Here is a 13,478-nt window from a genome sequence, read left to right as displayed (position 1 = left end):
GCTTGCTGGTGTTGAATAATGGAATTGGATATATTATTTTCCTTTCACTTGATTTTTCTGACTTCCTTTAAGTCCAGTATCTGAATTCCATCCATTATCAGAACTGTACCACACACTAGTCAGACCTTAAACTAGGAGGCAACAAACTGAGAACAATGACCGCAGCATGCATGACTGTGAGAGGGTGGATGGGGCGGTGGTGGGGCCTGGAAATCTCAAATCAAATACTGGGTGTGGTGCAGTGTTAAGTGCTGCATGAATGTAGAAAAGTAAATATGGATGGAATAAGTAGTGAAAGATGACATTAACGTCTTGGATGGACAAGTAAAGCAGAACTATAAAGCACTTGAATACAACAGGGTGGTTTGAATAATTTAATGTGGAGGAGACCAATAATGTGTGATTACAGTACTTTGAGTTCTGCTGACAAGGTCTGGAAAGTAAAATGTTAAACCCATGTACCATTTACCACAGTCTACAGAACATTTATCATAACAAAGCCTCTTTTTGTATTTTAGATTGCTTGTCTTCACAGACCCAACTTAAGCTAGCTGGAATGCTGGTAAGTTTAGTGTTACAAAATTAATACTTGATATCCTATGTGCTCAATGCATTTATTATTCATCAATATTATTTAGGTTTTCTATTCATTGAAAGTATACTATTCCCACTTGCCTTTTAGAGTAATCAAATTTGTGGTTAATTTTAAAATGATCTTTATTGACACTAATTTATCAGTGTAAGGTTAGTCCCCTTTTGATGAGAAGTTCACTGTTTATTTTCCTGCAAATCAGCTGGAGAGAATTGTCCATTTTCACTTCTGACTACTGTGCAGTGAATCTTACTGATTGTCTGTTTAATTAACATAAGGTAAAAACTAAATTAGTATTACCATAAAATAGCATCTATCTCAATAGATTAGCAAGACTAATCTGTTTTAAACTTGTAGGTGAAGTGTGGCAGTAACCATTCATTAGTAATACCTTCAAAAATGAAGGAGACATATTCAATAAATATTTGTAGCCAAATGTGAACCTAAAGTTTGTACTTGTTGGACTTGTAGTTAGTTAATTCCCAGAGCTTTTTGTCTGCTCCAGTTTCATCCCATTTATTCTGTGTACAGATGAGTTACAGTTTTTTCATTCTTTATGGTTTATAAATGAAGAACCAGCATTTTTTTGTGTTTGGTTCTCTATCATAAAATGTTTAGGTAAGTTCCAGTAAATGCTGTAAGAATATTCAGTGAGCATTCCATAGTTGAAAATGTTCCTCTTTGTTGACACACTTAACCCTTCCATGTCATTATGAAATGAAATCGTGGACTTTCATATTGTGGAAAGGTGTTAGCCTAAGTGAAGGCTTTAGGGACAAGAGACAGAGTTGCCTGAAATTTTGTTGGATTTGGTTCAATTAGATTTGAAGAGTAGCTATATACCAGCCATTTCTGCTGTCCATTATTTAATTGAACTAAAAATTGATTTAAAAAATTACAGCTCCTGAGCATGGTGATATGGGTTAAATCGCATTTTAGAATTTGTGTAGTATGTCTTGCCAAATTGTATGACACAGATTTGTGTTAAAGTTTCCACACTGGGTATCAGTCAGCAGACATGGTAGTTCCTTATATAGGAGGAAATAGTCATGTTAACTGCTTTTAAATTTGCTTTTGTCTATAAATGTGGAGGAAATATTGGAGTGTTTATGCTTAAAGTTGAGCAATCTTAGAACAAGTGCATGTTATTTTGATATAAACCCTTTAATATTAGATATCAAGTCCAATTTTAATTTGTTTTATTCTTAGGAAGGCCTTGTTAAAGTAGGCTGGATGGATTGTAAAACTCAGGCTCAACTTTGCAAAGACTTAGAAATAACCACCAGTACAACACTTTATTTTCCGCCTGGTTGTACTATTGACCAGAAAGACAAAATCTTGGTATGTATTTGTATGCAAAGTGAGTTTCCTGATTGTTGAGTGTTCATACCTTGAGACTTGACCGCTATTATCATCATTTCGGTTGATCTTCAGCAGCCTCAAAGTCAATGTTTGTGACACATTCAAATGTAAATACTGCCATATTCACATGCTGTCTCCACAGTATTACAGCTCTTTCAACTCCTTTTGATCTTGTATTCTGCACATTTGTCACCTTTCTTGGTGAAGTACAGGATCAGATTAATGATCTTTCAACACATTGACCCTGGGAAACTCTTAAGTAATCATCATTTGCTTACGAATGGTATGCTATCCTGTTAAAATTGTAGCTAATCGCTTTCTTATTTGATAGATTGATCCTCAGAGCTCAGATTTTGCTCCTGCAAAGGTTTGTTGTAATTTACATTTCGCACTTACATTACATCCTACATTTTACATTGATTATAATGACTTAAAATGAAGGTGGAGAGATAATTAGGATAATAAAAGTGCATAATAATGCATTGTCCGCAGCATTCCATACTTGCATCGTCAGTACATTTTCATGTGTACTCAGCAAGTGGTTATTGATCTAGATGCTGCACCAATGATCTAAGAATCAAGAAACCCCCTCTTGAGGAGAGCACAAATTAATGCGTCTTGCATGCAATCTGTAAATTTATTTGGGAATTCTTTTGTAAATGTTTTTTTAAACGTTAGCTTTTTAAGAAAAGCATTTTTTTTCCATAGTCTCTCCATAGCCTGGATGCCAGAGAAATTTACACTGAGGTAATGCAGCATTTGCCTGATCTGGAGAAGCTCACGGAACATTCTATCCAGGTATTGCTGAATGAAACTTGGAATAATTATAGAGTGAATGCAATATTGACATAATCAGCGAAGAAACAAAATCAGCTCAGTATTCTTTTCTTTTACACTAGAGCAAATTAGCCCATCATCGATGGCTGGTTTTCTTTAAATTTGGTGACACAACAGAGACTGGTGAATACGAGTTTAAAAAGTGTAAGACTCTTCTACAAAGTGACAACATCCAGGTACAACTGCTCAAATCAACTTAAGCGTGTCAGGGAATGTACAATTTAACTGCTGTTAGGGCAGTGTAGGAACGGAGTGGTACAAGGTCATGAGGCCCAGATTTAATGTCAAGTCTGTGGGTGAATTATTTGATTCTCATTAGCATTGTAGGAGCTCTGTTTACAATTAGCCTTGGTAGCCCTGCTATGTGAAATTGAAAACTACCATTTTTGTCTCACTATCATTTTACTGCCACCACTAAGGATTGATAATTGAATCATGCTTAATCAATGATATTATTTGCAGCTCAAGAGGGCTGCCATGCTCGCAGTCCAAGTTCATATCCAAATAATGGGTAAAAAATTTAATTTCAGACATTCAAGCACAATTATGTTCCTTTTTATTTTTGCCATCAGGAATGATGCAGTGAAATGATTTTACAAACACAATCACTTAACATTTGTTTCGGTTTCAGGTGATTTAGATGAAGTTTGCAGATGTATGCTTTAGAAATCTTCAATTTATATGCATTTTAGTGTTGCCATTGACTGAAGATTGTTGAGTTAGCAGTCTTTCCTCTCCCCAACCCCCACTTAAGATAAGGGATCTCAAGGCCAACCACAAATTAATGGATTGATAGGTATAATGGAATGCAGCAGACATAGTCCAGAAGAGTTAATGTGGACATTGGGGAACTGGGATTCGTAGGTACTGATTTTAGGATCTCATTCCATTAAATATGATCAAGGTGGAATAACAAAAGAACAAATCTTTTGTTTTAATCCAGATCTAATGAAAGTCTGACGAATGTTTAGTGCAGTCTTTTGAAGATGTCATGTGGTACATTTTTAAAATATTATTTCTTTGCTGATGGAAGCAAAATTTTAATTCCTTTTTGGCCAATTGACAAATGTGTTTTATTTTGTGGGAGGTTATGGCTATCAGTTTTTATTGTTTATTCATTTTTGAAGAATTGTGTGTTAGTTTTGCTCCTCAGCTGTGTGTAAATGTTCTCAGAATTAGTTTCTGTCACTGTTCCAACTCCTTTAGCATATAGCTCATACATTACTCTAAATGAATTACTAAGATTTTATAACTGTGCTAAGATGCTAGATCTTCTTATAGTCCTTAATATGGCACTGAATCTGGCAGAAATGTCCAACTAGTGGTCACGTAGTCAAATAGCCAGCAATTTGCTGAACGTAATAGGCAGCACTGCTGAGAATACTCCAGCCAGCAGCCAAAATCTTCAGGCATGGATGACAGGATTTAAGAATGCTTAATATTCTTTCTTAATAGCGAACTTCAAGTTGCCTTTGAAAAATCAGTGACTGCCTCAACACATTAAAAAAAACATGCTTATAAGCTTCATATAATTTCCTGTCATTCTGTTTAAAATGGAGATTTGTATTTTTTTTTAAGATTGACGAAAGAGAAGTTCCTAAAATTGTGGCATACGCATGAAATAAATACTTTGAACACTAATAATGATCTATTTCTAGGTTGGAACTTTTGACTGCCATGCAGGACCACGTATTTGTAAGAATCTCTATATACACCAGCCTTGTGTTGTAATATTCAAAGGCAGCGGAACACATGCCTTTGAAATTCATCATGGTAAGGGCTTATATAGGTCATAATGACAGAGTCAAACAGTATGGAAACAGGCCATTTGGCCCATCAGGTTCAAGCTGAACAGTGCACACTCATCATATTCCAGCACATGGCCCACAGCCTCTGAGTAATTCAACACACCTCTTATCTGTTGTTAATGACTCTGCTTTCACCACTTCCTCTGGCAGTGAATTCCAAGTAATCATTCTCTCTGTGAAAATGATTGCCTTCGTTTCCTCAAAATCTCTTACCCCTTACTCTAAGTTTATGTATGTTTATTGTATTGATGTCTGATAAGGAGAATAGAGTCTTGCAATCTGCCCTATCCACATAATTTTACATACCCCAATCATGTCCCCTCTCAGCCTCTCCACTCTATGGAAAACAGACCTTGCTTTTCCAATACCCCCTCATAAAAGTGCTCCATCCTGGCAGCATCCTGATCAATCTCCTCTGCATCCTCTCTAGTAATATGATACCCTTTCCCTAGTGTGGATAGCAGAAATGCACTCAGTACTCCAGCTGAGGTCTGATCACTATTTTGTAAAGTTAGCGCATAACCTCCCTATGCTTGTTTTCAGTGTCCAACTAATAAAGGCCAGCATCCCATATACCTTCTTAACCACATTATCTACTTGTGCTGCCACCTTCAAGATCTTTGGATTTGCATGCCAAAGTCCCTCTGTTCCTCAATACTCCCAAAGATCTTCCTAGCCTCATTTACACTCACAAATTACATTACCTCACACTTAATTGTATGAAATTCTACATGTTCTCATGTTACATAGGCAATCCTAAAAATGAAATGTTCCTCATTTTTGAGTGCCTTTTACCTACAAGTTTTTCTTAACTATGCTTGACTATTTTCGAATGTATTTTATCTATGGCTAGAAGTAGGTAAACACTACAAAGTATGTTTTTTCTTAATGGTTTGCATTGTGTTGCATTACTTTGACTTAGTGGTAGAGTATTTATCACATATGAATTGATGTTACATTCCAGACTTCCTTGCGTAATCTGTAAGGACAAACATTGACGACTGAACAAAATCCTAGCAAAAGGTCGAGATCTCAGGAAGGGACAAAGTTGTACGTTAAGGGCAAACTAAGGTCGTTTAACATCCTTAATTCCTTGTGAAAATGAAGTGGACAATTATGGTTCCCTTTCTGGCGAGGCATTAAATCAAGACCCTATCTGCCCTTTTGGGTGGGCATCTAGCATTCTGGGCAGAAGAGCAAATTATACATTTGGAAAACAACAAAGATTTCTCTTCGAATTGCTGAACAAAGTTACCATTTTAACTCATGAACGAAAGACATTAGCCATGTACCTCATGAATGTTGCTGGAGCCTTGGCTGCAGAATGACATCAAATGCACTTGAGAAGTAACTTACTGGAAGTGAATTATCTTTGGGTTTCCTACATTATAATATAATGCATTTATAACTTCTACAAAAAAAGTCCTCAAGCTAGGCTGTCTTTTCTCCTACTTCATCATTCTCTCACTAACTATACAAATTAAATATGAAAACTAATTCTTTCCTGATTTATGGTTTCCATTAATATTATTTCTTCTATGTTGTATCTTAAGGCAAAAAGGTTCTATATGACATCGTGTCCTTTGCTAGAGAGAGCATCAGTGCACCTGTAATCACTTTAAATCCAAAGAATTTTCCGAAGAACCAGAGAGAGCCTTGGCTTGTCGACTTCTTTGCACCAGTAAGCACCTTCTTGCTTAACCACAGTGTTTGTTTGCAGAGTAATTTCATGGACTGTAACCTTCTTGCTCCATCTTAATGAAATCCAATTTTCCCATCATGTTTAGCATAAAAATCTCATATATATTGTTTGTGATCAGAGTAGAGAGAATCAGAAAGGAAAATATCGAACAGATTACCTTTTAAATAGGAAATTTCTGTGAAGACAGCAGTGTTGCAAGACTTTTTTTAAAAAAAAGATAAGATAGAAGAGGTAAATCATTTAAGATAAAATTACATCCTCGTTTGAGATTAGTTGCCTATTCCATTTCTTGACTCATCTATCCCTATGCATTCTCATATCTTTTGTCATTTAATCTCTTCCCTGTCTTGCAGATCTGTCTTCTGATTCTTCTATCTCTGCTGTACTCCCTCTGCATCTTTAAACCTATGTATTAGGAATGAAGTAGTACCTCTATTTTTCTCACTACAGATCCTGCCTGATCTGTTGAATATTCTTATTACAATATAGAGGACCTTTTCTCTGCATTGTGGCAGCATTACCTACATATAAGTTGATGCTTTATTTTTAAAATGGCTTCATTAGATGCAACACATTTGACCACTAACAGATACTGTGTAGGATCATTCCTTAGCACTTGCAGAGAAATTTTTTTTTAAATCTTCATTTCTACAATTATTTGTAAAACATGTTAATGTAACAGCCACTCTTATTCCCAAAATGGAAGAAACCTTTCTGTACTTGGTCCAACCTGTCTCATGCCTATGCCATGGCTGCACTTAATCTGCACATTCCCTAGTTACAGACAGTTAGTGTACAATAGAAGATAAAATGGCCTAATTCTGCTCCTATATCTTATGGTCTTATTTGACCTCCGAATATCTTCAGCTTCTGCATTACACAGTAGTGAGCAATAGATGGGCAGTGGCTCTTTCTGTTACATATTGCTGCAACAAAACATGATTGACAGAAAGATGAGGAAAAGTGCTTCCATTTCAGAATAGGTAATACCCCATCCGTTCCCATCCCACTTGATTTTTAAGTCTGTGTCATGATAGAGACAAAGCAAAAGAACAATGTTAAATGTATTAAGAAAAAAGTAGTAAGGCTCATTTATGAAGCTAATAAATAATTAGTAATAAAACATAATTTGCATCTTATTGCTTTACCTGAAGAAGTGCTTTAAGACTTTACAAGGATTTCTAAGTGCATGTATGATTTTTACATGTATGTTTTGTAAAAGTATACAAGGATGCTCTGTGGGGTAATATAATCAACAGAGACATGCTGGTTTTAGTTTCATTCTCTATAATTAAATGATGTACATTGTACTCAAAATATGTTTTATCTCTAGGTTGTTCTTTAAGCTTCTACAACCAAATACTGCAAACAAATTTTTGTTATCAGTTGCTAACAGTCATTGTATGAAAAAAAAGTGATGTTTACTTTCCCGGTATGTTCCTCGTACCTAATAGGGTTGTGTATGGTATAATTTAGGAAAATCAAATTTATCAACTAATTTGAGTTCTCATGAAACAAAAAAGAAATAACCTTATAAATTTAAGGAAGCTATTAAAATATATTTAAACATTACAAAGTTCCCATTAATTTTCTCCTATGAATGAGTCCATGTTAAATCAAACAATGTTTGATATGATGCAAGATATTACAATGGAGAAAATAATTGCATGTTAAGCGAAGGGTAATTCATTAAATTCATAAAAATTCACTAAAAATGTATGAAAAATTATGACCATAATGGATCATGTCTATCTATTGCATGCATGAAACTGTAAAACAGTACTATTGGTGTCATATAAAATGAAATATATAAATGTATTTGTGATTCAAAGCTAAAAGGTATCACTTTCTCATTTCTAGTGGTGTCCTCCTTGTCGAGCCCTTTTGCCAGAACTACGTAAAGCTTCCAAACAGTTGGTTGGGCAACTTAAGTTTGGAACATTGGATTGTACAATTCATGAAGATTTGTGTAACAAAGTAAGCACAGGCTTTTTTTTTGTATTATTTGACACTTACAGAGTGCCTCAATTGCTTTGAAAGTGTGAAAGAAACCAGGGTTAATTTTTTTTTGCCAAAGGACAGCGTTTTAAGGTAGATAGAGATAGAGGATATAAGAATGAGATTTAATTGCTGTGGAGGCTAGAATGCACTTCATGATCGTAGGAGGAGGAGCAGAAATGCCAGTCAAGGACAGAGCGTTATGGCCAGTTGCAATAGCAATATGATAGGATAGAAAGGGTCAAAGCCACACAGGGCTTTAAGCAAGAGGTGAACATTATAAATCTGATTTACTTGGGGATGTATTTGGAATAGTGATGCTGCCTAGACTGTTGGGTATTTCCATTCAACAAAATTCAGAACACTGTAGGAACTCAGTGGGTTAATCAGCATCAATGGAGGCAAAATGTGAGTGTTGGTGATGAAGGTCAAGGTTTGACATCAAGATTGAAAGGGAAAAGGAAAGATTGTCAATATATCACAGTTAATGGGGAGGGGGTGGTGGCGAGTGGTGGGAGAAAGGGAATAGAGGCTGCTGGGTGATAGGTGAGGAGGGCATGATGGGCTGATGAGAATGCATCCAAATGGTGTCACCTGAGACAATGTAGCACTTCCTATTTCTTCGCGGGACTTTCTCCTACATTTCTGTTCTAGTTACTGGTATGAGATTTTAATCATTAGCCTGTTGACCTAGACAGGAGACTACACTGCTAAACTGAATAGTAGAAGGTGTCATCAAAGGCCTCAAGGAGCTTGAGAAAAGATTGCTGTCTGTGATTTTTGATGAGAACTGATGGATGGTTATCAAAGTGAACCAAAATGAAAGGAGTTGGAAGAGAGACGGGCAAAAGTCTGATGGATTGCATGTTCAAATATCTGCAGAGGAAAGTGGGTTAGGGATTGGTGCAATTCTTTGAGCACAGAGAGGTTGAGGGTAAGTGTTCCAGGAGGGAATTTTTTTATTATTGTCAGATGTACCAAGGTGCAGTGAGAAACGTGTCTTGCATACTGTTTATAAAGATCAATTTATTACACTGTGCATGGAGGTAGTACAGAGAAGGGGGAGTGCAGGCAGACAATACGACGTTAGATCATAACGAGGTAGACCGAGGTCAAGAGTCTATCTTAGCGTACTATGGAATCATTCAATAGTCTGAAAACAGCAGGGTTGAAGCAGTCTTTGAGCCTGCCAAGCATGAGTTCAGGGTTTTCTATCTTCTGCCCGATGGGAGAGGGAAGAACAGGGGATAGGATAGATGGGACCTTTGATAATCTTGGCTGCTTTACTTAGTCAGCAAGAAATGTGGACAGAGTGCATGGAGGGGAGACTGGTTTTCTTTGATATCCTGAATTATGCCAAAAACTCTCAGCAGTTTCTACCAGTCAGCGGCAGAGCATTTGTCACTCCAAGCTATGATGCACTGAGAGAAGATGCTTTCTATGGTGCATTGACTAAAAATTGGTAAATTTTGAGAAAGACATACCAAACTTCATTCGACTCTTGTGGAAGTGAGGTGTTAGTGAGCTTTCTTGGCTGTGGTGTCTCTAAGTGGTTGGACCAGGACAGGCTGTTGGTAATGTTCACTCTCAGGAACTTCAAATTCTCAATCCTCTCAACTTCAGCACCATTGATGTAAACGGCAGCATGTGCGCTGCCTTCTTCCTGAAGTCAATGACCAGCTCTTCTGTTTTGCTGACATTGATGGAAAGGCTGTTGTTATGCAACTATGTTACTAAGCTCATCTCCTTCCTGTACTCCAACTCGCCATTACTTGAAAGTTTGTATGCAAACTTATAGATGGAGCTGGATCAAGACTTGTTCAAGTAGTCATGAGTGTACAGTAGAGTAAGTGGCTGAGGTTACAGCCTTGTAGAGCACCAGTATTGAAAATAATCTTGGCAGAACTATTGCTACCTGTCGTTACTGATAGCAGTGTGTTGGTCAGGACATTGAAGATCCAGTTGCAGAGAGAGGTGTTGATACTCAAATATCAGGGATTGCCAATGAGTTTACTTGGAACTATAGGATTGAAGGTAGAGATGTAGTCAATAAATAGTCCAACATAAAAGTTTTACTGTCTAGATGCTCCAAAGATGAGCGTAGAGCTTGGGAGTTGGCATGTGGCATAGACCTGTTTCATTGAAAGGCAAATTGCAGTGAATCAAGGTCATCTGGAAGGCTGGAATTAGTAGGTGCCTTGACCAGCCTGTCAAAGTACCTCATGATGGTAGGTATCAGAGCCACTGCATCATGGTCATTAGGGCATGGTACCTTGTTTTTCTTTGGTACCTAGATGATAGTGGTCTTAAAGAAGGTGGGATCCTCAGATTGAAGCAGTGAGAGTTTAAAGATGTCTGCAAATACTCTTACAGTTGATCTGCACAGTGACACGGCCAGGTACACCATCCATGCCAAATGCTTTCCATGGGTTCACTCTCCAGAAGACTGATTGTGCACCTGCAATGGTGACTGTGGGTTTAGGTGCACTGGAGCCTGTCAGGGTGGGTGGTGACATAACAATCCCCTTCTGTTCAAAATGTGCATGGAATGCATTAAGCCCATTGCGAAGGGATGTGCTGTTGCTGGTGATGCTGCCCAACTTTGTTCTGTAGCCTGTTATAGCGTATAAGCCTGCCACGACTGATGGCTGGTCTAGGACTTGAAATTGGACTGTAATTGACTCTTGGCATCTCTGATAGCTTTACAGAGGTTATATCTTTATTTCTTGTAAACAGTCATAGTTATTTGATTTGGATGTTCTAGTCCTAGACTTCAGTAGGTAGTAGATCTCCCAGTTTATCTGTGTTTCCAGTTCAGGAACACCTGGATTGTCCTCTTTGGTACATGGTTCTCAACAAACTTGTTGATAAGTCTATGACAGTTGTGACAAAAATCATCTAAGCCGGAAGCTGAGTCTTTGCACATGGACTATTCTACCAACTTAAGGCAGTCATGTTGAAGTTCATCTACCCTCATACCAGCGCTGTACGACTTTCAGTACCAGATCCTCATGTTTCAGCTGCTGTTTGCATGGAGGGAGCTAAGCCTAGTGGTCTGATCTACCAAAGTGTGGATGGTGGTGTAGGGGTGGAGGAGTGGTTGGCTCAGTAGGTGTCTTAGATGGTTGTATAGCAATGGTTCAGGGTGTTTGAGTCTCGGCTTCATATCTGTCTGAGGTGAGATGTAGACAGCCGTCAGGATAGCTTGAAGTGAGCTCCTGTGTCAGGTAGAATGGGTGACACCTCATTGTTAAATATTTGAAGCAAGGTGAATTGGAACTCACCAAGAACATCATGTCCAAGCACTAAGAGGCGTTAAGAAGCCGACCCCTCTACTTCTAACTTTACATAGAGATACTCTTTGCCACAGCAAGTGAATTGAGAAGTTCTCAAGTTGTATGGTGCAGTCAGATGAAGTATGTGGTAAGCCATATTTCGGTGAGACATAATACACAGCAGTCTCTCAGTTCTCTCTTGTAGTCCTGTCTTACCTTACGTCATCAACTTTTTTTTCAATGGGATGTCAGTGAGTACTATGCTGGGCAGAGGGCTCTTTCGTGTTAAAACGCTTCTGGGGCATAGGCTGCCAACAGCAGCTAGCCAGAGTCCTCTGTCCTGAGCCGGTCTTTCAAGTTGTCCTCAAGTTTATCCCATCTTCAAAACCTGGGCCTCTGTACCTCCCTCTGCAACTGGATCCTTGACTTCCTCATCAGGAGACCACAGTGTGTGTGAATTAGAAATAACACCACCTCCTTGCTGGTAATCAACACTGCACACCTCAAGGATGCGTGCTTAGCTCACTGTTCTACCCTCTCTACACCTACAGCTGTGTGGATGGCACAGCTCAAAGGGCATCTGTGAATATGCTGACAATACAATGACTGCGGAATTTCAGATGGAAGGGTACTGGAGCGAAAGCGATCAGCTGGTTGAGTGGCGTTGCAGCAATAACCTTGCACTCAATGTCAGTAAGATCAAAGAATTGATTTTGACTTCAGGAAAGGAAAGTCAAGGGAACACACATCAGTCCTCACTGAGGTATCAGTAGTAGAAAGGGTGAACAGTTTCAAGTTTCTGCATGTTAACGTTTAGATCCTGGGCCCAACATATTGATGCAATTATAAAGGTACAACAGCCTCAAAGAGGTGCCGTCCATCGTTAAGGACCCCCATCGCTCTGGACATGCCCTCTTTTCATTGCTACCATTAAGGAGATGATACAGGATCCTGAAGCCACACACTCAATGTTTCAGGAACAGCATCTTCCCTTCCACCACTAGATTTCTGAATAAGCACTGCTTCATTATTTTTTCCTCTCATTTTGCCCAACTTAATTTATATACAGTATATATAAAGGACCTGAATTGCCACCTGCACTAGAAGGTAAATGACTGCTGAAGGACCTGGAACACCTGAAATGGATTCAGCTGGCCTGTAAGTGATGATGTAAACTTTGAAAGGCCAGTGAACCAAATAGTCCTGAGGCAGGAGAGAAAAACCTTGTAGTCATCAGGTTAGGGAATAGCTGGGGCTCTGAAGGCGGATAGCCATGGTGAGTTTTGGAAATGAAGTGATGGAGGTAACTAAAGAGAGAAAAACTTTTTATACAATAATATGTCTGGGAAATGAGGCTTGATTGGGGGAAGGAAAACTCAGGATTAATAATTTTGTTTCTTTCCAGCATGGTATCCAAGCTTATCCAACAACTTTGATATTCAACCAGTCCAATGTTCATGAGTATGAAGGCCATCACACAGCCAATGAACTTTTGGAATTTATTCAGGTATGAAGCTTTTATGCAAACTGAATTTGTTTCAGTAATTATTTTAAGTTAGCTAATAAATTTTGTTTTGTTATTTTTATTTACTTATAGGATCTCATAAATCCTTCAGTCGTTACACTGACACCAGAAAACTTTGAAGGATTGGTTATAAGGAGGTCACAAGATGAAGTCTGGATGGTGGATTTCTATGCTCCATGGTGTGGGCCTTGCCAAGCGTTGATGCCAGAATGGAAGAGGATGGCCAGGGTAAGTAAAGCACCTTTATTTTGCACCTGCCAAAGGGTTAAATTAGGCTGTTATAAACTCATCTTCATTCAAATAATGCAAGGGGTAAAATAGTCAGCTTCAAACTACTTGAACCCAAACTTGGTTGAATTTTAGATTATGAGAACACTCA

General features: G+C 38.2%; 1 protein-coding gene across 5 annotated transcripts in view; it reads left to right on the top strand.

The window, feature by feature from the left end:
* Window positions 1-13,478, top strand: part of dnajc10 (DnaJ (Hsp40) homolog, subfamily C, member 10) — a 49,219-nt gene that overhangs the window by 18,860 nt on the left and 16,881 nt on the right. For all 5 annotated transcript variants that reach the window (XM_072261738.1, XM_072261735.1, XM_072261739.1 and 2 more), the window contains 9 exons: window positions 519-562; window positions 1,802-1,933; window positions 2,663-2,752; window positions 2,854-2,967; window positions 4,450-4,564; window positions 6,153-6,280; window positions 8,162-8,278; window positions 12,980-13,081; window positions 13,172-13,327. In XM_072261738.1, coding sequence (XP_072117839.1) covers window positions 519-562; window positions 1,802-1,933; window positions 2,663-2,752; window positions 2,854-2,967; window positions 4,450-4,564; window positions 6,153-6,280; window positions 8,162-8,278; window positions 12,980-13,081; window positions 13,172-13,327 — 998 coding nt within the window. The remainder of the gene's footprint in view (window positions 1-518; window positions 563-1,801; window positions 1,934-2,662; window positions 2,753-2,853; window positions 2,968-4,449; window positions 4,565-6,152; window positions 6,281-8,161; window positions 8,279-12,979; window positions 13,082-13,171; window positions 13,328-13,478) is intronic.

Source organism: Mobula birostris, chromosome 6 (assembly GCF_030028105.1).
Source record: "Mobula birostris isolate sMobBir1 chromosome 6, sMobBir1.hap1, whole genome shotgun sequence".
NCBI classification, from domain to species: Eukaryota; Metazoa; Chordata; class Chondrichthyes; order Myliobatiformes; family Myliobatidae; genus Mobula; species Mobula birostris.
This window is presented reverse-complemented; position numbering and strand designations above follow the sequence as displayed.